At 42.7% G+C, this 25,640-nt stretch overlaps 1 protein-coding gene across 2 annotated transcripts in view; it reads right to left on the bottom strand.

Moving 5' to 3' along the window:
* The window catches only part of Vav3 (vav guanine nucleotide exchange factor 3), a 320,561-nt gene that overhangs the window by 166,962 nt on the left and 127,959 nt on the right, over positions 1-25,640 (bottom strand). For both annotated transcript variants that reach the window (XM_026789648.1, XM_005367914.2), the window contains exons 3-8: positions 16,306-16,364; positions 13,854-13,919; positions 8,629-8,737; positions 6,502-6,594; positions 3,529-3,597; positions 2,204-2,307 (exon numbers count right to left, since the gene is read on the bottom strand). In XM_026789648.1, coding sequence (XP_026645449.1) covers positions 2,204-2,307; positions 3,529-3,597; positions 6,502-6,594; positions 8,629-8,737; positions 13,854-13,919; positions 16,306-16,364 — 500 coding nt within the window. The remainder of the gene's footprint in view (positions 1-2,203; positions 2,308-3,528; positions 3,598-6,501; positions 6,595-8,628; positions 8,738-13,853; positions 13,920-16,305; positions 16,365-25,640) is intronic.

Here is a 25,640-nt window from a genome sequence, read left to right as displayed (position 1 = left end):
GTGCTGGGATCCCAGGAACTGAAGTGACTGGCAGCTGTGATGTGGGGTGCTGGGACTGAACCTAGGTCCTCTGCAAAGTTCTCCAGTGCTCTCCACCCTGAACATTCTCTCCAGGTTCGAGACTGTTTCTAACACAGACTACATGCCGAGTGAGGGCCACTCATATTGACAGCAGCAAAAAAGGCATTTTTTGGTTCCAAATCAGAATAAGATTGATTCCATGTGTGTTTTATGGAAGACAGATTTTTACATTAGGGCTTAATGACTGCTAATGTTATTTGAATATATATATATATCAACTTTTTAAATTAAAAAACTCTTTAAGATTTTATTGGAGATAAACTTTTTACTGTTTATTCATCCTCAAGACAGTTATATTTTCTACCACAATTTTATTACAATCACCAGGACTTCACTCATTAATAAGCTTCTTACTCCTTGCTGCATATAATTAAGAAACATACATCATCTGAGAAGTGGGAAGAGAGGCACCACGGATGAAAAATAACTCACACTGCATGGAGACTGAGCATGCTTACCAAGGACAGCGCTACAATATCGACATTTTGCAAAGAGGCTATTAGCTTTGTGGGTGTTCTTATCTCTCCACTAACTAAAAGTATTAATAAACTGTTAATATTTATCTAAAAGTTGACCCAAAGCAATTCATTAGCCACTTCTTAGTATTAGGAATTATGTTGCTTGATTTAAAATGAGAGAGCAGTACATCTTAAGCCAAAAATTAAAAAAAAAAGATATTCTATGTTAATGGAAAAATAGATTGATTTCTCTGCCAGTGTCTGTCTGCCCCCCCCTTTCTGAATGTGTGTACCTATGTATGTTTTGTATGTATATGTGTTTGTATGTATGTATATATTTGTATGTGTGTCTGTGTGTTTGTGACTATATGACTATATGTGTTTGTGTGTATGTATGTATTTGTATTTGTATGTGCATGTGTGTCTGTGTGTTTGTGACTATATGACTATATGTGTTTGTGTGTATGTATGTATTTGTATTTGTATGTGCATGTGTGTCTGTGTGTTTGTGACTATATGTGTTTGTGTATATGTATGTATTTGTATGTGTGCATGTATATGTGCATTTGTGTGTATGTGTGTCTTTCTGTGTGTTTCTGACTATATGACTACATGTGTGTTTGTGTGTGTGTGCGTTTGTGCGTCTCTGTGTGTGTTTATGCATCCATGTGTGCATTTGCATGTGTTTGTGCATGTGTCTCATACTGGTCTGAGTTGGCTGGCGAGTGGACCTCAAGGATCCACCTGTGTCTGCCCCCACCCCATGCCCAGTGCTGAGAATACAAATTTTATAAGGATTCTGAGGACTTAGCACAGTCACATGGTAAACATTTACCAAGCTATCTCCCCAGACCAAGAAGTTGTTCCCTTTGACTATAAATCTAATGCTCTGAAATCAAAAGTTGTCAGATATTGGAGTATCGGCTCTTCCTCTTTGATTCCTTCACAGAGGAAAGGGAGACGGAGCATCAGTGTGAGTTAGTAAAGACTACATCATTCAGGAGTGATAAGCCCTGAAGAAGGACTTCAGTCTGTCGCTCTGCCACGTAAAGGTCTAAATATGGCCGGGCAGTGGTGGCGCACGCCTTTAATCCCAGCAACCAGGAGGCAGAGGCAAGCAGGTCTCTGTGAGTTCGAGGGCAGTCTGGTGTACAAGAGCCAGTTCCTGAACAGCGAGGGCTGTTATACAGAGAAACCCTGAATCAAAAAACCAAAATAAATAAATAAATAACTCTACACACTATACTAGGCATGCTTTTACAACTTTTATTTTATGTGTATAAGTGTTTATCTGCATGTATATATGCGCATACATATTTGGTGCCTAGAAGTAAAGAGGACATTAGGTCCTCTAGAATTGGAGTTAAAGACAGTTATAAACTGACATGTGGGTGTTGGGGCTGAAATTCCACAGGAGCAACCAGCACTCTGAACTGCTGAGCATCTCCCCATCTCTCCAGCTTATTATTATTGTTGCTGTTGTCATTGTTAATTATTAACATATAAACCTCAAACTACTTCCCTAAGATGAACTATGCTATGTTCTACTTTCTATCTGGAACTATTTTAATAAAAAAAGAAGAAATGCATATTTTCCATTTTAAATGCTAACATTCCTTCTAATTTTGAACCAATACCCACACATGTTTAAATATAAAACCTACCTTTCCTTGTAGTTAATAAAAACTTGATATAAGTTCTGGTCATCTTTATTTACAATGGAATCGTGAATCTCTTGCACTAAGCTCCGATGAACTTTCACGAGGTCCTTGGGGGGAAAAAAAACATTGCAAAAGAAAAGAAGGAATCAGAAGCAAAAACCAACCAAATGTAGAAAAAACCATACCCCACATCCAGAGCTACCCGGCTACCACTGTGGCCAGACTTGCAGTTCATAGAGCAGACAGGTGGAGGGGGTGGAGGGAAGGGAGAGAAACAGAGAGGAGGAAGCAGGAGAAGAGGGAGAGAGACGTGGGCATGAAAAATAGCAATTCCAGAGAGGACTTGAAAATATCAGAGTTCAGTGAAAACAGAAACTATCCCACTTGCTATTAGAGGGCAATTTATCCTTTACATAAAAAATAGGCATGGCTTTTTAATTTTATAATCACTACAAATTTTTAAATAAAACTAATCAAGTACTTACTGTTTTATTGACAGACTAAAGTAGTGATTCCTGTCCCTGGGACACAGAGATGCAAATCTGTTTGGTCAATTAGTGGTGCCCTAGTGCTAAGCTAACAACAATCAGACTAAATTGCCTGAAACCAGAGAACTAACGACACAAACACGAACCAAATAAATTGTGCTAACAGTTTGCTGTAGCAACTCAGAAGTCATAATTTCATTTGTATTCTGATAAGCAAGTCGTCCTCAGCAGCCAGCAAATGCCGTAGAGGGAGAATGAGGACATTTGAATCAAGGTACCAATTCTCCATTATCTCTTCCCGTGTACCCTGGAGCACACAGAAACATAACAGCAAGCTCACTCTTTGTAGGCTGAGAGTTGAAGATGAATATGTCTTCTCTGGCATATTGCTGATTAAAATCCATAAGAGCAGAGACTATCAAATAAGATGTTGGCACAATCAGAAACAGCTGATCTAACTGCCAATCTGCCAGTGGCGGAAGGTAAATGACATCCCTGGGGGTACAGCAGGGAATAGTGAGATGGACAGACAACAACATGATGATTACTTAATTTAATTAAGAGTACTGCTTCATAACAATGAGACTTGGATAATGCATGAACCTTGCTTAATCATTTGTGCACAGCACACATTCTTAATTGACCTTGGATTAAAGATAATGCTGTTAGCTTCTTCAAAAGAAAAGGATATGGGAATTTGGGAAAGAAAAAAAATCATAGAAAACACCAGACCAAAAAAAAATCATAAAAGAACGTAAGATAAAGAAAGGATGTGGAATCCACTAATGAGTGAAGATGTTCTAGGAAACACACAGCTGTACCTATCACAGTTTTACTTACAGGGATATTGATGAATACCGAGTCAAATTCTGCCGACGTCAGGAATCTTTTCAATGGTGCCATGAAATACTACCAAGAGAGAAGAGGAAAGTAACTTTAATTAAGCATAACTTTGCCTAATCTATACAATGATTTTTTTATCAACCAGCAAAATTTATTAAAAGCCAATTATTTATTAGCATTATGAACACAAATACTGGAAATACTCTCTATATTAAAAATTCTGCATTGGATAAAGACTTTATAGGGACTGGAGAGATGGTTAAAGTGCTTGCCACACAAGCATGAGTGTCTGAGTTCAGATCCCCAGAACCTATGAACAAGCTGGACAGATGTGACAGCCTCCTATGATCCCAGAGTTGGAAGGCAGAGTCAAAGATTCTTGGGGCAAGCAGGCAGCTAGACTTCCTACAACTGGCAATCTTAGGCTTCAGCAAGAGACCCTACCTCAAAAAAGAAAAGTGGAGAACAATAGAGGAAGACACCTGATGTCAACTTCAGGGACCCACTCATATGTAAACACATGTGTACACACATGAATACACAAACATGCATTCGTGCACACCATACACATATATACATGCAAACAAAGGCATAAATATAAGCGGAGACTCTTAAATATAAGACAAAATTATCCTAAAAGCTAGACGCTGTTGGCCAAGCAGGAAAACAATGGCAACAGTTGGGAGACAGGTATGAGGATGCATGTAGACCATCCCTCTAATTCTCCAACACAGGCGCTTGAGAGGAACGATCTGCTGTACATCACTTCCATGCATCGCTGCAGACTTTGGCATTCAGCCCGTACTTCTCTTCCACGGCCAGCCATCTCAGAGTCTGTATAGAGGGCCCTTCTAGGAACTTGGCCTGTCAGTTCCTTTATTTCCAATCATTGTGCACTCAACTCCCAAATCTCATGGTCACACCACAAGACACTGTCATGAGCAACATCTGCACATGCCTCGCAGGCTAACTTCAAGCAGCCATCTCTCTGAACCCCATGCCCAGCCCAGGAAGCTCACTTTATTCAAGGAAGTCTCTAGCCGTGCTGTGCCCAGTGTACTGAGTTTTACATCCTTCGTGGTCTCGATCCACTCTCTACCCAGCTTACAGCCCACGAGCCACCATCAGAACGATGCTCTCTCCTTTCAATATATTTTTCTCGATAAATAAATCTTTTGGCTATATCTATCTCGCCATATGTTGTATAAATCCATATACTATATTGATAGCTAAATTTTAAATAAGACCATGAAAAGCAATGGGCTCAGTAATGCCACATGTCTACACTGTTCCTAACCAATCGACTCTCCAAAGCCAACTCTTCTACCCCTTCTGTATTCCTATAGAAAAAAAAAGTTTTCACCTGGTTCTCATTTTGCTAACCTCTATTGGACAGGCCTTTCCTGAAGTGACCTTGCTTAGTACTGCAGCCTAAAGGCTTATCCATATACAGACCAGATTTTCCTACCAGAGGAAGACATACATACATAATATCTGCCTCAATATGGCCCAGTGGAAGTCTAAGGCAGAACACGAGGTTAACATGTCCAACAGATTCACGATTCCCTGCCCTCCATCTCTTTAGTTGACATCAGCATCCACACATTTTCTAGCATCCATCTTTGGTTCTTCCTTCTTCCACAATCCTTTGCCTACACCAGCAAAGTCTGTTGGTTCTAATTAGACAAACCATTTCCAAAGTCTAACATCCCTCTACTCTCCCTCAGTGCTATGATTTCTTGTCATCTTGGTTATTATAATATCCTTCAAGTTTTCTTCTGCTTCCCACCCTTGCTTCACAAGGGCCAGATGCTGTGTTAAAGGCTCAGATGCCTTTACACCAAGTCTGCTCAAAGGTTCTAGCTTTTGTCCCTGTATAACTCGGTAGCCCATCAGTTCTCTGGCCTCTTTCCCAATCTCCTCCACCCATTCTATCTGCCACACTGGACCACGGCTGTTCCATGAATGAAGTCTAAGCTGAGTACAGTCCCATCAGAATTTCCTAGAGCACCCCTGCGCCCTCCAATTGGAGAACTTTTCTCCCAGAACACTCTTCACGAGAATATATACATGGCTTGTGCCCTCAACCTCCTCAGTTGATGAACTAAGCACCGCGTTCTTACAGAGGTCGCTGCCATCAGACTCTATACGGTATCTCTAACACATGCCATCCATCCTCTCTGGCTGATTTTTCTTCCGGTAATTCTCCACCCACCTGGCATCCAGCCTAAACTTTCTCACGATACAGAAACTACTAGAAAAACCCACAGTCTTCCTGCCTTGGCTACTATGTTCTCGGTCCCTAAAACAGTGCCAATTAAATGTCAAGAGAGCAATCAATAGTTATAGAATGTATAAATCTGCTTTGATGTCTTTATTTTTTTCTTTGGGAGGGTTTTATTGAGTCATAATTCACGTTTCTCACAACGCAACTATGTAGCTCGCAATCCGATGGTTCTTAGAAGTTCAGAGCTATGCAGCTATCACAATCAAATGTTAAACTGTTTGCCACATAAAACATCCCACAGACACGTGTGGTCATACTCCATTTCTCCCCCTCAGCCTGCATACCCTCCCCACTCCACATACATGCTACTCTTCCCCAAAGTTCCAGGCACTTGCTTTTTTGTGTGTAATCTGTCTATACATTTGTCTATTCTGGGTATAGATTTTGAAATATTCTTTCTTTCTAATATAAGACTATATCCTTTTAAAGACTATATCCTTTAACTACCATTCCTATGTCTACTACCCAAGGTTGTACTAGTCCCTAATTCTACTTGGCACCTGAATGACTTCAGTGCTTTCAGATTATACCTGTAAGTGAGCACATGTGGTATTTGCTTTCCTGAGCCTGGCATCCAGTGTAAATCTTAGAATATATATTAACATGCACACACTGCAGAAGGAGTTGGTCTAGCACATAGATTATGCAAGGTAACCTTGGGGCGTAGATACTTGATAACTTACTTTTTCTATTGACTCCAAAGTTTCTGTATATTTTTCTTCTGTCTGCTTAATTTCTGCTAGGCAACAACTCCGTATATCATTTTCTTGTGATTTCTGGAGACAGAAAGGTAAAATTTAGACTATTTAGCTGAATTCTCATGTCAGGTTATCTAGGAAAAGGTCAAAATCACTTTCCATCCTAACCAAACATTGCCAAAAGACATGCTTAGCTGCATTTGTGACACATTTTGTTTGAGCTATTTTTTTCAACACTACAAATGAAAAGGTTTTATGTGACCATAATAAGTTTTGAAATCAATATTCTTCTTAAATAAAAGCATCTTTTTAACCAGATGTTAATGAATCTGGTAACAGAGTCTAAGCACTTCCTTCATAGACAGTAGATTACACATGTACTGCAAAAATGACTAGGAAATAGTAAAAGTATTTTTTTAAATATTTAAAAGGAATGTGAGAGTTGGGGATACAGCTCATTAATAACTGTATAGCATATATCAGGCCAGGATATCAGTCATCAGCAACACACAGACACAGAGAGATAGGGAGAGGGAGAGGGAGAGGGAGAGAGAGAGAGAGAGAGAGAGAGAGAGAATATGTAAATTCCCTCAAAGACTGCTTTTATACATTATCATAATATATAGTTCTTTCATTTAGTGTTAAAGTTCAGCATAACACCAAGGTCACAGAGTCACAGACAAAAATGGAATTCAGTTCAGATACTGATTTTTGTTAGCTTTATAACTAGAAACAAGTTACTGGGTTTCTCTGTGGCTTGTTTTTCGCTTTCTATAAAACAAGACGGACAGTACTAAACCCAAAAAGTGCCAAGTGACAGAAGCCATGGAAAGCACGTGTCGCCTTGCCAGAGAGTCTAAACTACTACTGTTGTTAATTATAGCCCATGGCAACCACCCAGAGGTGGATAGTGGGGGAAGGCTGTACTGAGGGTGGAGGAGACCCTGAGGATCTGCTGGCCCTGCCGCAGCTGATGCTCGCAGGCACTTCAGAAGAGATGTACCTGAAACCCCTCTGGGAAACGCGGCCAAGACAGCCCACCTCTCATATACCAACTTAAACACATAGTGATTATATTTCTGAAATATAGGCTCAGTGACTTATTTCTACCCTATGTCTGTCTCTCCTCCCCAGTGTGGAACCCCACAGCCTCCCCCAGCCTTTTATTAAAGCCAGAGCATAGAGAGTAGAGATAACTCATGAAACCCCTGAAGAAGCTAAGTGACCACCCAGACGATAAAGAAGTCTTTAGGATAAGAGAATATGTGAATAAACGCCTAAGTGACTGACTTTTTTTTTTTTTAATTTTCAAATCATACATGAGAAGACAGTTCAAAGCAGTTCTTTCTGGATGTTCCAGGCACATGCATGGCATGGGAGCTATGAGAGCCTACTGGTTTTTGTTAGTATCTGAAGAAGTTTAATAAAAACAAAAAAACAAACAAACAGCAACAAAAACTTAGTGCCTTGCCCAGCCTTGATATGAGTGAGGGTATGTGTCTAGTCTTATTGCAGCTTGTTCAGCTGACAACCCCGGGGAGGCTTGCTCTTTTCTGGCGGGAAACAGAGGAGGAATGGATCTGGAGGAGAAGGGAGTGGGGGAGGGGCTGGGAGACAGTGGAGGGACACTGTGGTTGGGTTGCCATGTATTAGAAAAGAATTTAAAAAAAGAGAGCCACTTGTGACAAGAGCTAGCGAGTGAGAAGAAACCGCCGCTGACATAACTTGTGCTAAAATTAAAATGAAAAGAATAGATCTGCTTTGGAAACGATGTACTTTCACAATTACTATCTCACGATTCACAGAAATGGTAACTTCCCGCCACTCTGCCACTCTGCAGCCAACCGGCATGGCAACAGCCCCAACAGCCCCTAATGCTCAGTTTTCTCAGGAAAGGGTTAGACCATAAAGCCCTACAGTCATTTTGAACTTTAAAAAAAAAAAGCAGCTCCTGTCTCCAAATAAGTTATTACCTAAATTCTAAACAAACAAGGAGCTTTAGTTAAATATTTCAACAGAAGTTAAGTAAGGACATTAATTGACCTCCTAACAACTAATTGCCTTCTTAAAAAACTACTTAGAGTTACTTTAAAAAATAAGCAAAAGCCCTACAGGCTGCGGAGCTTCCTCTGCCTTCATCAAGTCCTCGTAGACTTCGCCGCCTTCATCCTCGCCGTACACACAGTCATACAGGTCTTCTTCGTCCTCCACGCGGGTTTCACTGAAACAAGGAGCGTGGTTATAATGGCTGTATTCTAGTACACAGTGGATAGAACACTGAGACATTCCCTAAAGGTTCTACTTCAAAACAGACTGAAATTTGCCCAATGAGCTTCACAGAAAATTCAGAGAAGTGGGAAAATGGAATTAGTGGAGGGAGTCAAGAGGCTCCCATTAAGACTAGGTCCCTCCCAATCATCTCAATGACAGACAGAAGAATCCAGCCATTGGGACGGTGGTAATTCATACCTAACTGGCTTTTACTTTCATAGAACCATATTAAGGATCATCTTGCAGCTAGCCACAGCTCTAAGTCTCTGGACACTAGTTATCGTATGGCTATGGCTTAGTATTTGATCTACCAAAAATGATGAATTTTGGGAGCTCTGAACGTTACCAGACTTGTCAAAGGGAACCCATCTACTCTACAGCAGAGTCATGGTCTCAAAATCAGGTTTGTTTTACACAGAATATTTTAATGGTCTCATCACACTGACTCTGCATCCCAGTATTCCATGGCCTCAGCTTCGTTATATTATTAAAGGGCACAGTGTGAGAAGGTGAGGAGCTGAAATAGTGAAACTCTGTTTGATAACAGCATCGGTTGCTGTAACGTTATTATTGTCTAATTCAGTGCTTTTCAAACCATGCTCCGAGAAGCTCACTTTAAAGATACAGAGACATTCTCTATAATCAAATTGCCTTTATCTGTGCTAACTGCCTGCATTTTATTTTTAAAGAGGGGGGACAGGCAAAGATCTTTAAAATATCTAAAATCTATTTTACAGTCATTAAATGCCACATGTCGGTTTCTTGGGAATATTTGTACTTTCCAGTTCCCCGTGAGTACTTGGACATTAGCGGTGGCTGTCCAGGGCACTGTTCCCAAACCCCTCCTGAGAGACGATGAGAATGGTCAGCCATGGCATTCCCTCCATTTTAGGACTGCTACCCTCTTCAGTTTCTCCTCCTGGTTTAAAACCTGTAGAAATGCCTTCTACTAACACAACCCCACAGAATGGCCTTGACCAATACAGAGGTGCTGGAATGAGTTAATCCCTCTGAGAACGAAGCTCAGCCCTTTCACATCACCAGCCCTGAGCCCCCTCTTCAGGCTGCACAGGCTGATGGTTATAAATTGACACGAACAAAACCGAAGACACTGTGGCTGTGTCAGCCCGCAACTTGGAACATTTTTCAGAGCTGGTACAATCACAGGCTGTTTATGTTTGTCATGAAAGATTATTTGGAGGCATTTGACAGAAGTGAACTGTCAAAACCCAGAGGGAAGGGAGGTCTATGAAAGGAGGGAGCTGAAGCCTGAGAGAATGATGCTCTGAGAAAAATTCACTTCAGAAGTACTTGTCCACCCACCTAGCCATCTGCTCATCCATCCAGCAGATATTTTTGAAGAACTGACTGAACTGCACGCTCTAAAGACATATATATATATATATATGCTCTCCCATTGAGGATCTAGACCAGTGTGTAAAGGTGTTTGTCATGTAAGTGTGAGGACCCGAGTTTGAACTCCCAGAACTCCCAGTAAGCTGAGCATGTTAGCACCTCTTTAATCCCACAGCTCTATAGTAAGATGGAGACAAGAGAATCCTTGGAAGTGTGGGGGCCAGCTAGCCAGCCTGCTGCACATAGTCCCAAACAATATAGGAGGCAAGGATGTCATCTGACCTCCAAACACACGCCTGGGCACCCATGTACCACACACTCACACATGAATGCACATACGCATCATACATAACACACAAGCACACACAAACTGACTTATAAGAAGAACAGCCATAAGCATATAATCTTATATATGCAACAAGAGAAATTAACAGAAACTAAAGAAGCAGAGAAGAGAAGAATCACTAAAGAAAGCCAGGGAAGGTGTCAAAGAGGTCATATGACTCAGCTAGATTATGAATATGTCAGTTTATCCAATAGCTATCTGCTGTAATAAATACTGTTTTCTGGGAGGGTATAGCTGAAGTCTATCCTAATAGAACTTCAATGCCAATAAAGGTGGCACACATCTACATCAAGCGAAGAGAGAGCCTGTGCTCCTGAAAAGGGCACTAACGCGAAGGATGGAGTTCAGAGAGCCTGGGGATGCTGGCCTTGGCAACCCCTCAGGGCAGTGTGCAGGACCACTGGAGGGAAGAGCTGAAACAACCATAAGGAGCCATGCATTCGGTGAGCTCAACCTTAACTGGGATAACCAGGAAGCAGCAGGAGATTGACAGAGGAAAGGGAGGTGGGGAGGAAAAAACAGGCAGGAGGACCAGAAGCTAAGAGGCAAAACGCTATGAGGCTGAGAGCTGCAACTCGGGCAAAGGATGATGAGGAAGGAGTCAGGGAAACTCAGGACTGTAACATCAGATACAGATTAGGGGGCTTAGGAAGAGAGGATTAGGGGGATCACAGAGGGAAGAGAAAGGATGAAAGTTGCATTTCAATTTCAACTTGCACTCTGAGGAGTCAAGTCATACTGGCAGCTCTGTGATTTCCATAGCAGGGCATCTGATGGACTCTGGTTTAGGACACAGCAGGACAACTGGGCTAGTCTGAGCACTTAGCTTCACTCTATCTTGAGGGTGGGTGAGATGGGGTCTCTCTATACAGCCCCAGCTGTCCGGAGTCCGGGTATTTTATGTAACCCATCAAATGGCAGGGGAGCCTCCTGAGGTCATGGTGGCTCTAACTGAGACAATCAACTGTGGAGGGGCTGGTCCTGATGGGAGGGGTCTTGCCAGAAACAAAATGGACTGTGGAATCCATTCCCGGACATTGTGACTTGGAAACTCTTCCTACCTGACACCTAACATCCCCTCTGAACTAAATCTTCCCTAACAACACAACTAAGCAGAACTAGGAGGGCAAAGGCTATACAAAGCAAAGTGTTAGGTATCAGTGTCCTCCGTTGGGGTTCAGCCCAGGTGGGGCTTTGAAAGAGCATCATCACTGCATTGGACATAATGTGTTCTTCCTAAGAATCCGATTACAAGACCAGTAACCTTACAGTCACTTCATAAAAGACCAATTAGTTGGATAATCAGCATCTATCCTACTTAATGGCAGTGAGTTCTTGGAAATTTAGAATCAGCAAGAAACTATTCTCAAAGGACATTAAAAATATATGACTTCAAGGCCACTCCAAATGTCCTCAGTCTAGAAAGAATTATTCGCTGTCCACTGTTATGGCTGCCAGTAGTACTCTCCTCACCGGCTCTTCTAGTGAGCGATCCCACAGCACCAAGTCACCACACATGTCATCCAGAACAGTGACTAAGAACCTCTAGAACTGTGCCAGGCAGTGGTGGCGCACGCCTTTAATGCCAGCACTCAGGAGGCAGAGGCAGGGGGATCTCTGTGAGTTCGAGGCCAGCCTGGTCTACAAGAGCTAGTTCCAGGACAGGCTCCAAAGCTACAGAGAAACCCTGATTCTTGAAATAATAATAATAACTAATAATAATAATAATAATAATAATAATAATAATAATAATAATAATACCCTCAAGCTTCATGATGTGAAACATCTGGGTTCAAAGACTACTATGTGTGATATCATCTTAAAGAAGTTAGCTTGATATGCAAATTTGGTTTTTCTCATTAAGTTATAACAGTAGGAACTTAACACAGTCACTACATAGATAATGCACAGAACATGTTAGTGCACAACTGAGCACACAACACACTCTTCCTGTTGCATGACTAGACAGCAGAGAGAGGATGCCTGGCAACCAGTAAGTGTTCGCGCTCCTTTGGCTTAGTCATGTGCATACACCAAACATAGCTCAATCTCTTTTGCCTTCATTTTTCATGGATGTGTGTATGTGGTATGGTTGCATGGGCACGTTTGTATATGTGAGGGTGTAGGTTTGTGTGCAAATGTGTGCAGCTGAATATATGCAAGTAGGTGTGGAGAGGCCTGAAGTTGATAGCTGGAACCTTCCTTGATGGCTCTTCCACCTGATTCACCGAGGCAGGGCCTCTCAATCAGACCCAGAGCTCACCCATATGGTGAGTCTCATTAGCCAGCTCGCTCGAGAGGAACCCCACTGTCACAGCTTTCTGAGGCTAGCATTACAAGCATGCTGTAGTGTCTAGCCACTATTTAAAAGAGGATTCTAGGACTCTAAACTCAGATCATTTTGCTTGTACAGCTGTTTTAACCATTGAGCTATCTCTGCAATCTATCACTGTTTAAAGTTCTAAGAACAAAGACATCCACAAGGTTCCTGCTGTCACTGTCTTAGGGTGAAGACACAGACAGTCAAGGGAGCAAACCAATGTGGTCATAGCCAGAAACACCCTAAAAACAGAGTAAGGAAAGGACGTGGTGGCCATTTTTGCTGGGTCACAGGGAGGTCTCCCTGCAAAGGGACGCCTGAGACAGACAAATGGGAAGGGTCCAGTAACATGAGCAGATAAAACAGTCGGCATAATGGCAAGTTCCGTGTTGAACAGATGAAAGAATGGATTCCCGCAGATTCCAGGAATTGCCCTTGGAGCATAATCCATCTCTTAGAATTCTCTGCAAACATGCCTGAGCTATATCATAAGGTCTCTGAGGAGAGAGGATCATGCTTTATATTTATTCTTAATCTGCACAAGTCACTCAATCAGCAGAAGATAATCAGCCGCAAGGCTTTCTGCCTCGCCCGACTGTGAAATAGCAAAGCCCACAGGATCCTCTGCTTGGCAGAAGCACCATCTACTGACACATCCCTGAATAACTCCAGCCTGCATCCGTCCTTCCTTGGACTGGCAACAAAGCACACACTTTCTGCCCTACAACCCAGCAGTAAACTTTATTTCTTTTTTATCATTACTTAATTGTGTGATTCTAGTTTCATCTGCCTCTCTATTATGCCTTTGAGAAACGACCTGTTTTTTCTTCTCTGCAGTAAGTTTCTCTTCATATGAACATGGGACAAGAACCAAAAGTCGGTTGTAGCACATTTCCCGTGAAACTTCCCATCGTCATTTTATAGATAAATTTTATTATGTCTTATCACATCCCATTCACCCTGCAGAGAGCTTATTATAGTGCGCATCTATGCTAAGTACAAATTTGAGCAGTGGCTTAATTTTACGGAAAATCTTCAACATACTCTATTAAGTCAGGAAGGACTTTGTAGATGTCTTCATCGTTTATGCTTTCTTCTGTAGGAAAGGGCCTAGGGAGGAAGAAAAAAAATATGGGAGGGTGAGCAATCAAGATGAGCATTTACCGCCAATTAAACAGTAAAGCTTGCTGCCACTCAAACAAGCCATAGCGCTGAAGGATTTCTAGGGCTTCTCCAGAAGCGCCTGCCCAGCAGCTGCGCCTGGGGTCTCCCTGGGCAGACTGCAACACCTGCTACCCTAAATCACCGCCAGCATCAGAGCCAGTCCCTGCAGACACAGGTGCAGCTGGGGACAGGCTAATGTGATTACCTGATCTCCCACCTGCCACATACCTGCAGGGTCACCCCCCACGACACCCACCACAGTGCCCAGTTCAGGAGGCAAGCAGCCTTGTCTGTGCCCCATGCCCTTGCCTTCAGCACCCTCACAGCAGCTGGAAGATCTGACCCAGCTAAGACTCTGCCAGCCAATGGTCTTCCACGGCTCAGCTCACTGGTAAGGATGACGATCGTGAGAAGACGAAGACAGCATATATATGGCTTTTGACCCAGGCAGTCTTTTCTGTTTGGACATCAGGGTATTTATGTTGTATTTTTTTTTATTTCATTTCAAAATAACTAGGTAGATTTCAAAGAGACTGGCAAGTTGTTTTCGTCCTCTGTTAAAAATACCCCACTTCAATTTTCCCCCACGCCTATCATTTGGCATCTTTGTTTGACTCATAACAGTTCTTCTTATGATAAAAATAATGTTTTAAAAGTATGCCTAACAGAATCACCATAGCAATTATATTTCAATGACAAATGCTCTACTCTTTGGTAGTAAGCATGTTTCATGTTTATAAAAAGGAGCCACCAAAATAATAAATTTTGAACAATGGCTAAAGAGTTTCATTGAAAGTCAGACTTTTTAATTGTATTTTTATTATTTAAAATAATTTTGGCTTTAAATATATTATGAATTAATTTAATACTTAAGATAGCAAAGGGACCTATATATTGTTTTCCAAATGAATGAACCCATGTAACCAAGCTTTCAGAGTTGTTCTCTTTTTTTTTTTTTTTTTTTAGTTTTTCGAGACAGGGTTTCTCTGTAGCTTTGGAGCCTGTCCTGGAACTAGCTCTTGTAGACCAGGCTGGCCTCAAACTCACAGAGATCCGCCTGCCTCTGCCTCCCGAGTGCTGGGATTAAAGGCGTGCGCTACCACCGCCCGGCCCAGAGTTGTTCTTTTTTAATATAGGCACATTGTATCGGGTTTTCATGCCTACGCTGGTTCACTACAGAGAATTATAGTCCTCTGCTATAAATATAGACAAGAAAATCTCAAAAGGAAAATAGCTCTGATAGGTGTCCTTTCAGAATCAAAAGTACATACAAAGCAGGCTGTGCTTGTTTCAAAATCTACTCTATCCACACAATGACACAAAATATAGATCGACATGGGCAGCTACGCATTACTGAAGAGCAAATTAGAAGGAATTGGAGAATCAACCAGCTGACAATCTCTGGCTACAGAAAACTGATAGAATCATGGCCCGTTCCTGAGAAGGGGTCTCCAGGATGTCCTTCCGGAGACCACTGTGGTGACATCCAGGAATTGAGCTGTTGAGCTAGTGCTAGACACTCCTGTGACACCCACTAGGATCCCCTCCCTCAGAATAAGATGGAATCTGAGCACACACACACACACACAAATGAAACCAAAACCAAACACATAGATAGAGGCTTACAAAGCCGTATCATGGAGGCAGACTAGAACACAAAGCCTTGAAGACATTAGGTACAAAATGACACCTATTTCCATGCAGCGGGGCTGTATCTTCTTCACTTCCTGGTTCTTTTACTCTTTCCTGACAGCCTGCACTTAAACAGTGTGCAGTCTCTAAGAGAGAAGAGGCTTGAACAACTCACACACCTCTGCTTCCAAGCTTACCAACTGAAGTACACTCCACTACTCAGAGAATGTATAGACGAACTTGCAACATCTGAACTTTTCACGCGTTACCCAACCTTCAACACACTTTCTTCTACATCTGTCATTTAATGCTTGTGTGACTGTTCCTTAAACCCATGAAAGTTGAGAGTTATTATTACGGTCTCCTCTACAGGAACCAAATCCATTATACTTTTAAATATTTATGTACTAAAGCATTTGCATTTGTCTTAATGAATTATACATATATAAATGTTGAAGAAATTTTTTAAAAGAGCCATAACCAGTGGCAGTCACCAGGGAGCGAAGAACAATGTTCAGTCATTGTGCCTCATTCAATTCTCTGAATAAGCTCTTAATTGCTCGGTAAATCTCAGATGTGTATGTGGCACTTAATATACCAAGCACAAAGACCTTTGCAAACAATAGCCATTCAATAAATCAAGAAATAACCATTGCAATGAACTGCATGGGAAACAGGAACCACAGAGGCACGATCTTACCTGATTCCTGTGGCCAACGCTATTGGCGTGCGGGATAACCGAGATAACGTTTCTATAACCTGCGGGGGGGGGGGGGGAGAGGAAAATGATCATTGAACACGTATTTATCAAGGCTTAACACTTTTCTCAAAAGCGACAGATTTCCCATTCAATATTAACAATGGTTAAAGAAAGACAAATTTATCGACTCCTAAGGTGTGAACTGGAAAGAGTCATGATCGGGAAGCTTAAACGTCTGTGTTATACCCCTGTTCCTTTTAATTTTATGACTTAAATGAGTTTACTAAGATGCGAGTGACAGTCTTCTTCCAATAAAATAGGGAGTTAAACTCATTAACCCTGTGTATTTAATACCTAAAACTGAAAACCCTTAGAGGTCACCTAAATCACATCACAGCAGGCATTGCTGGGCAGAAAAGTGAGATTGCCGGTTCTTGAGCCTGACCACAGGACTTCAAATCCAAATTTCCCATTCATTAGCCAGGTAACCTTAAGCAACCACCGGAATTCACAAGTCTTGGCTTTTTCCTCTAGATAAGGCCTCAGATAATAGCTAATGATCATTAGAGTATTGTAAGGATTAAATAACACAGTACCTGCAAAATGGTTAAAAGGGAGCAATTCTTTATAATCACCAACTTTGAAGAAATTGCTTTGTTCTAATTCTGAAGGTGTTCAAGAATTTTCTGTTCTAAATTACTTTTGTTTATGCATTTCACAAACTCCTTATAAAGATCTTCAAGCAAGTGTGCTCTGCTAACAGTTTTGGCATCTGCACCTAGCAATTTTACTCCTCTTTCAATCCTTTATACCTAAAATCATCTTTGTCAGGAAACCAGTGCATTTTCCTCATTGGTGCATTTTTATGATAAATGTAATGGTTCACACCCTCAAAATTAAGCAAGCAAAGGAGGCTCTGCTGTGCAATCCATTTTGAGTAGGAGAGGGAATGGGAGAAAAACGTGTCTATCTGGACTGTGATAGTCTAGTGAGCACCTAAAAATCCTCAGCTCCAAGACAGAAGGGTGAACAATGTCTCTAGCCCTCAGAGAAAGCGTCTCAAGGGTGCCAGCCCCATGGATGGGTTGACAAAACACCGGGCTCAGTTGTGAGCCTATTTTGAGCCCTGTTGGCTAGTTTTCAGGTAAACTCGCCTTTGCTAGGCTTTATCAAACATGAATAAAAACAGCTAATTAACCGCTGCACAATATTGCTGGACAGAAATGAGAATGCTCCTCAAGTGATTGCGAAGTTTTATTACAGAAAACAAAATTAACTACATAGGGAATTGTATATTGGTTATAGATAGCAATGTCCTGTTGTCCCAGATTCTTGAAATTTGTGAAAAGAACAGATGTGACACGTTAGCACTAAAAAAATAAAAATAAAAAAATTGAAAGGAGAGAGAATGCATATGTCAATCAATTCTATGTAAGCAAAGCATTCTCCCAGTGAATACATAGCTCAAAACAACATATTATACATGACATGAGTATAGTTTCGTTGACTTACAAAAAAACCTGCTTCAATATTTTTAACAAAAGAGACAAAAAACAGAGATGTTTTAGGACAGTTCCTAGGGACAAAATGAAACAAGAGACCTGGAGAACGGGGAGGAGGGGGCAAAGCTACTGACCCCCAAATTCTACATCTTACCCTAACCTCCAGCTGAGACACTAGGAAATTTAAAAAAAAAAAAAACGGGAATCTGAAGACACCAAAACCACGTGTTTCTAAATGAGAAGTGTAGTGTGGGGAAAGCTTCTGTAATAATTTGAGAAGTAGTATTCAGACTCTTGGTTAACTAGTATTGTGTTTTAGACACACCCTATTGGGATAGGCCAGTACTAAAGAATCCCAGAGAATGCTCTGCCTCTTGCTGTGTTTTAGGCTGTGGTCTCAGTCCCTGCTTAACAAGAAAAACAACACAGCAATAATACATTATTACTGCTACTATAATATGCATTTTAATGGCGGTTAATTTTGTTCTCTGAAGATATTTTGTACAATAACTATAGATTTATGAAATAATTCACATTTTGACTTTTATCTGCCAACACTAGAACCGCTACAGTATTTTTCCATCCATGTGCCTCTCTCCTCACCGTAGAGGGGAAGCTGGAACTAAAACCAAAACAAAATAAAAATGTACAGCTTGATTTGGCATATAAGCATCCATCCGCCACCAGAGGGAGCCAGACGATAGTCTATTACCTTAGAGCTACTGATTACCTTTAAGCACACTGAAAATTTAGCTGAAGCAACTCCTATGATTTAACGAAGGAAGGCGATTTATTACTATCCAATACTAGAAGATAACACAGATACAAATTCATGGGCCATGGGATGGAAAGACTGTGAGGTGACCTTAAAGTGAGTGGCTGTGGGACCCTTCATTTTCAGGTCTATACTATTTTACACATAGTCCTGGTACTAAGTTTAGCCAAAACAAAGAGAGGCTGTTTAGTCAATGCGATGCTTTTAGAACAACATGTATTCTATATCGACCGTGTTTGCAGACTGAAAACAGGCACACACACGAATCAATGCCAGACCCTTCAATCCCATGTGGATCCTCCGACCTGCCCCTCTGAAGCAACTGAGAGAAAACCACTGAAAGATACTAACAGGCCTATGTTCCATGAAATACACTAATTTTAAATGGTTACTTCAAAATGATAAGTTATGGAAACCGACGCTCAGAAAGGAGGGCGAGACAGCAAGAATATCCTAACAATGAGCGATGCTGACTCCACATCCAGGACTTGCTTTTTGTATCCACATCCTCCGGCCCACTGGTAGGAAAACGCGAGCTTATAATTGGGGTAACATCAATTAAACCTACTGGGTGTGGAAGGTGGGAGACGTGAGCAAGGCTTCTCACTCCCACTTTAAATTGGACATTACATCCCAGGAGCGGTAGGATCATTGAGAAGCTTTGGGAAAGGAGAGAACAGGGCTAACTGCACTGGGGAAACAGAATTCAGCAGAGTGAACCGAGGGGACAGGAAGTCATGGGGACAGCCAGTAGACAGAATTGAATCAAACAGAGACATTCTCAACAGTTCGAAAGTACTCTAAGATAGCCACAGTGAGACCGTAAGATGTGAGATGCCCTTAGGAGTCATGGCTGAGCACTGTGATGTCCTTAGAAGCCGTGGCTGACCACTATCATGTCCCTGGGAGTCATGACTGAACACTGATGTCCTTGGGAGATGTGGCTGACCACTATGATGTCCTAGGAGCCGTGGCTGGGCACTCTGACAGCTCAGGAAGGAAGAGGAGCCTGGGTGATACAAGATTGTCTCTCAAATGATGTACCACCTGGAAAGCCCACTTCAGCGCCCCATAGGTCAGGCCAGAGCTCTGCAAGGCTGCAGGCTCCTCCAGGTGCCTTGTCTCTGACCCACTCCCATCCCACCTGGGTCTCAGGTATCCAACAATAGATCATGGCTGTAACTCTGCCCTGGCACTTATCACTCTATTTAAAGTTCTCAAAGTCGGCTTTTCAATGTTTGCAAAAGAACTCAAGATTTTTTTAAAAATTATAATATTAATACATGAAAGTTGTCTCCCTCCACCTCTTTGAGCTCAATCCAGATGGGACCACAGCTAAGAATCTGCTGTAATTCTTGAAGTTTTTTTTCTTTCTTTCTTCTTCTAATAGATGCGTTCCTAGCTCCTATCCCGGCATGATGGCTTACGTTTGTGTTCCTAACACTTTGGAAACTGAGGCAGGAGTATTATTACAACTTCAAGACCAACATGCGATGCATAGTGAGTTCTAGAGGAGAATGGATTACGGAACGTGGCCCTGTCTCAAAAACAGAGGATTTTAATATGAATCTGTTTTTTTTTAAGAGTTCAAAGAGTTCTCTAAAACCTTCAGAGTCATGCTTTGTCACTACCCATCAATCACAGCCGTGCCGTCATGCACAGATGTCCTTTCTTCATTTTAATGCTGTGTGACACTCCAGCATATGTAAATAACCCAGTGGTTTTGCCATTTTCCCAGCAGTAAGTGCTTCTAACCCTCTGATGCGAATGAAGCCAGCAGCCACATCCTTGCCAAGTGTATATTCACGTATATGCAGGCCCTGCTGGAGGAAGGATGGCTGAGCACGTAGGAAGGAAGGAGGAGCATTCTTTAAACTGCTTACAGGAACCTAAGACACTCTAAGGGCCTGTAAGAATGCAGCAAGGATTCCAGTGATAGTCTGCCCTCCAACAATAGGAAACACCTTCAGGGCAGGAGACCCAAACCGCCTCTGCCCTGCTTGATTTTCGATGAGCCATTGGACATAACTATCCGCTGCCCGAGTAAGTGAACAAAGTAATGTTTGCCTTGCAAAAATTACCGAGAAGATCCAATATGCATATCAGCAATATATATAGTGAGCTTCCTGATTTTCCTTAAGTTTTCCCTCTTAACTTATTCTCTAACCCAATAGCTTGGTGGGCAATCAGAGGCTTCAGGCTTGAGCCACAAGTGTAAAAGCCAGCTTAGCGGTTCAGGAGAACCATACAGCCTGAAGGCACCACAGCCCGAGTGAGCAGCTGTGGCTGGAGACCCAGGTGCAGCATCCAGACTCCCGCAGGCTCAGAGCAAATGCCCTATGGAGCAGAAACAAACACGGAGTCTAAAAGACGGGCTTCAGAGTGTTCGTCTGGGAATCAGACAAAAGCAGGCGGAGAGGTCAGCTGTGATCCAAAGGCAACCGCGGGAACTAGAATATTACCCAGAAGCCCTTGACTCTAGGTTCCTGACCATGAGGCCCAGCTCTAAACCCAGCCAGATGGTGAGTGGCCGATCAGCAATATATTTCACCTTCCGTCTCCTAGGAAATCAAAAGAACTCATTATATTAATTTTCTTTGCAATTCCAATTTCACACAGTAAATTGCCCCATTAGGATACGCTGCAGCTCAGCGTCACTTCCAGCCACGTTTCAGATTTCCTTGAGCACCGGCTGTGGCTTTGTCATTTTTTGCCTGCAGGGTGCCATTAGAAAGAATGCTCCTCGCACCATCTCTATGGGCCAAGCAAAGAAATATAGCCAGGGGAGACAGACGAAGCATCCTTTCTGATCAAGACCGTAAGCCATGGGGAATAAGTTTCCGTTGTTCTTAAGAATAGTGCATGTGTAGAGCTTAAATGGGTCAAATTTACAACATGGACTGACCTCAGTGGTGGGTGCAACTATAAAAAGTATTTTCTGAAGCAACCATAATTGAAATTATCAGGAGTAACTACCTCCTTTAGGAATTGTGTGTGTGTGTGTGTGTTGGGCTGTTATATAAGCAGACTGGGGTAAGGTTTTCTGAGTTCAGATTCAACCCCCCACCTTCCACGGGTGGGGTTAATTTGGAACACTCTGCTTTGGTGCCCTTGCCTATGTGAAATTTCAGGGACAGCGCAACTTGCGACACAAGCCTGCGGTGAAGGGAAAATGAAGCAATCTGGTACACTTGTCCCAGAAGCACTTCCGTGCTGACAAGGTCATACCCTCCGCCCTGCTAACCTTGGCCCTGTACCTCCAAAGACCCCAAAAGAGGAGCATCTTTCCCTTAGAACTAGCTTCATCCCTCAATAACCCCTAAATCCCACTCTCACCTCTCCCAGATCTAGGCAAGCAAAAGATTTTCTAGAAGCCTGCCCTAGATCTAAACCCCTGAGCTCTCCTCAGATGCAATCCCCTCCTCTCTCCCCGTGCCTCTGCCTTGCTAGAGGCCCCTTTCTCGTTTCCGGTGCTCTAATAACTGCCTGTTTGTCTCTGCCCTCTAGTTCTTCTTTCATAAATTTGCCCTGTACCTGGCTACCGTGAAGGCTGAGTGACATTTCGGGAAGTCACTGTGATATCCCCACCCCCACCTGAGCACCTCATGTAGCACACTCAGGGTCTCTACACCCCCCTGCCTCTCCAGCCCATCCTCCATCTCCTCTGCCGTTTGCCATATTAAGTGAGACCCAATCACATTGCCAGCTGTGCTCCAGTCAGGTCCCAGAATCCGCATTTTAGAGCAGTGGTTCTCAACAGTCCTAATGCTGTGACCCTTTGATGTGACCCTCATGTTGGTGGTGACCACAACCATAAAATCATTTTCACTGATCCTTCCTAACTGTAATTTTGCTACTTTTATATAAACCGTAATGAAATATGTGTTTTCTGATGGTCTTAGGCAACCCCTGTGAAATGGTCATGTGACTCCCGCAAAGGGAGAACCCACAGGTTGAGAACCACTGCTTTAAGGGCTATAATGTTCCCAGTACTCTAATTTACACAGGGGTGTTCAAAATTAATTACTTTCTACTAAAGGGTGGGCGGAATGAAGCACACTGGAAACAATAGTGCCCATGTTCTCATAGCAACCAGAAGACCAGGAGAAACTCTTCATCTTTCTAACTATCACCCTGGCCCAAATGCCTGAGGGACATCCTGGATGAGAAACTCAATTCTTCATCTTTCTAACTATCACCCTGGCCCAAATGCCTGGGGGACATCCTGGATGAGAAACTCAACTGTCCATTCACCACTGTAAAGGAAACGATTCTGCAAAGAAGATCGCATTTGCGAATCACGCCCTACCTTAAAGCTAGGGGTAGAGAGACAAGCTACAGACATTACGTAGCAGCTTTAAACAAGTTCAACAAAGAGAATGAAGCTGACCGTCAGGGAAGGAACAGGGTTTCCTCCAGGCTGGGGATGCAATAGAGCTGTGGAGTTTGCGGTAGACAAGGCGCTACCGGAACCAGAGGAACTCATGGATTCGTGTCCAGGGCCACGGTCTATGTGACCCCATCAGGTGACAGAAACTGAGCCTACAGAAACTGGGGCAGTTCGGTGGGGCTAAAAGAACGTGGACATTTTAATACATGTTCATAGCTGCCCACGCATCATACAGGTGGAGCAACATCAACATATTCTCCAAACTCGATTCACTTTCAGAGTCATACAACTGGCTGGGAAGGACACTGATTCTGGGGGTGGCCAATGACTACGGTCACCTTAAAGAATGACATAGAAAATACCATAAGAAGGAGGGGTGATGAATGCTGGTGTGAGGGGATCTCACAGTAGAGAAGAATGCGGCGTTGCTTAGCAACTGGAGATACCTCACCTTGTCTCAGCCTCAGGGCACATAAGGGAGAGACCTCACACAAGAGCCAAACATCTACAAACCACCTAGCAGATGGCCACAAGGACAAGAAGAGAATGACAGCCACACTCCAGCTAGCTTGCCAGCACTGATCATTTTATAACCTACTTGAAAGTGCTCATTTTCATATGTGCCGGAACAGTTCAAATGCAGGTAAACTAACTCATTGTTCTGCAGTTTCCATACCAAAGCTGAGTCAGCACAAATATGTAAGGCACACACATAACTCTTAAGATCTGTAAAAAGCTTCATTAGAAAAACATAAAAGGCTAATGTTCGCATATATTAATTTGATATAAGTGAAATGTTATTTCAACATACCATCACTATGAAATTCAAGTCATTTTACATTGTTGTTTTTCCGTAATCAATTTCCAACATCTCACATGCAAAGTGTAGTTACAGTTCATCTCAGTTCACGCCAGCTACATCTTAAGCACGGTGACCACGCGTGGCTGAGGGCTGCTGTCCTGGATGAGGGCAGCCTAGAAGAGGCCTGTGATGTACTCAGATCAGGATGGGAAAGAAAACCATGTCCTCAGGGACAAAAAACACGGACTGCAAATGTCAAGTGAATGTGGCAGTCTAAGCACAGTGTGGGGCTGGGTGAAGTGCTTTGTGAGCACGCATAAGGGCCTGGGGGTGGAGAGAGAGAGACAGAGAGAGACAGAGACAGAGAGAGACAGACAGAGAGACAGACAGAAAGAGAGAGAGAGAGAGAACCCCCAAAGACCCATACCATGAACTCTCCCCTCCAGATTTCCTCTGCCCTTTTGTTTTTTTTATTTATTTTTTATTTATTTATTAAGGATTTCTGCCTCCTCCCCGCCACCGCCTCCCATTTCCCTCCCCCTCCCCCGATCAAGTCCCTCTCCCTCATCTGCTTGAAGAGCAATCAGGGTTCCCTGACCTGTGGGAAGTCCAAGGACCGCCCACCTCCATCCAGGTTTAGTAAGTTGAGCATCCAAACTGCCTAGGCTCCCACAAAGCCAATATGTGCAGTAGGATCAAAAACCCATTGCCATTGTTCTTGAGTTCTCAGTAGCAGTAGTCCTCATTGTCTGCTATGTAAGTCCGGTTTTATCCCATGCTTTTTCAGACCCAGGCTAGCTGGTCTTGGTGAATTCCCGAAAGATCATCCCCATTGTCTCAGTGTGTGGGTGTACCCCTCACGGTCTTGTAGTGTAACCAGAGGAGGGCTACAGAGATGGGAGAACGTGGTGGCGAGCCCTGTGAGAAGGACAGCCCCCCATACAGGACCCACTTATTGTCTATTTCCCCTATCCGTAAATGTCACTTGAACACTCCGCCAATCCAGCAGGCATCCAGCTAACTGCTAATGAGACAGGATTTCTGTGGAAACTGTATTAACCCGAGGGCTCCCCATCCCGCCCCGCGCCCACCTTTTCCACCTTTCTCAGTGTCAGCCTTGGCTCAGGGCCAGACCTAATCACATCATCTCTTACTTTAACTTTACAGATTACATTTCATCAGCTTTTAGAAATTCCCCTGGACTGTGATGCACACACAAAGCTGGGAGGCGAGCTTTCACTCTTATTTAACTGCGCTTTGAGGTCCCTTCTTTCCATTCCGCGTCTTTGATTTTCCCTTTTTAAGTAGCTGTCACTGAATTGCATATAGAGATATTTTTGAAACAGCATGACCATATCTGTGGCTTTAAAACTCAGCCACCTGTGACCTCCAAATCCTCAGGGAGATGTTTTCTTGTGATCCGCAGGAGATTCTTTTTCTGAATCTCAGCTATTTCCCAATGAGCAAGGAACACTTTTCAGTCGCTAGCCGCTCTGAGTATAAGTGACTAATCCAGGATAATCTGAATTTCCTTTAGGGTCTGAGTATTTACCAAGAACCGGATCAGAGAAAATAATCCTCTCAGAGGATGGAGGAAAGTAGCTCATTGCTTAGGCTGCAGCAGGGAGAGGAGGGAGGCCATCACTCATTCCCCTGCTCTCAACGGGGAGGGGCTGGCCACATTTTTCTCTCTCACATAAAATTTTATAGTCTGATTCACCCACAACCTTGGATGGGATGTTTTAACTGGAAGAACATATGGAATTTACTTCGATGACCAAAAAAAGAAAGAAAGAAAGAAAGAAAGAAAGAAAGAAAAAAAAGAAAAGAAAAGAAAAGAAAAGAAAGGGGAAGGGAAAGAAGGGA

Source organism: Microtus ochrogaster, unplaced genomic scaffold (assembly GCF_000317375.1).
Source record: "Microtus ochrogaster isolate Prairie Vole_2 unplaced genomic scaffold, MicOch1.0 UNK25, whole genome shotgun sequence".
Taxonomy (NCBI): Eukaryota; Metazoa; Chordata; class Mammalia; order Rodentia; family Cricetidae; genus Microtus; species Microtus ochrogaster.
The sequence above is the reverse complement of the archived record's forward strand: the minus strand, read 5'-3'. Positions and strand labels throughout refer to the sequence as shown.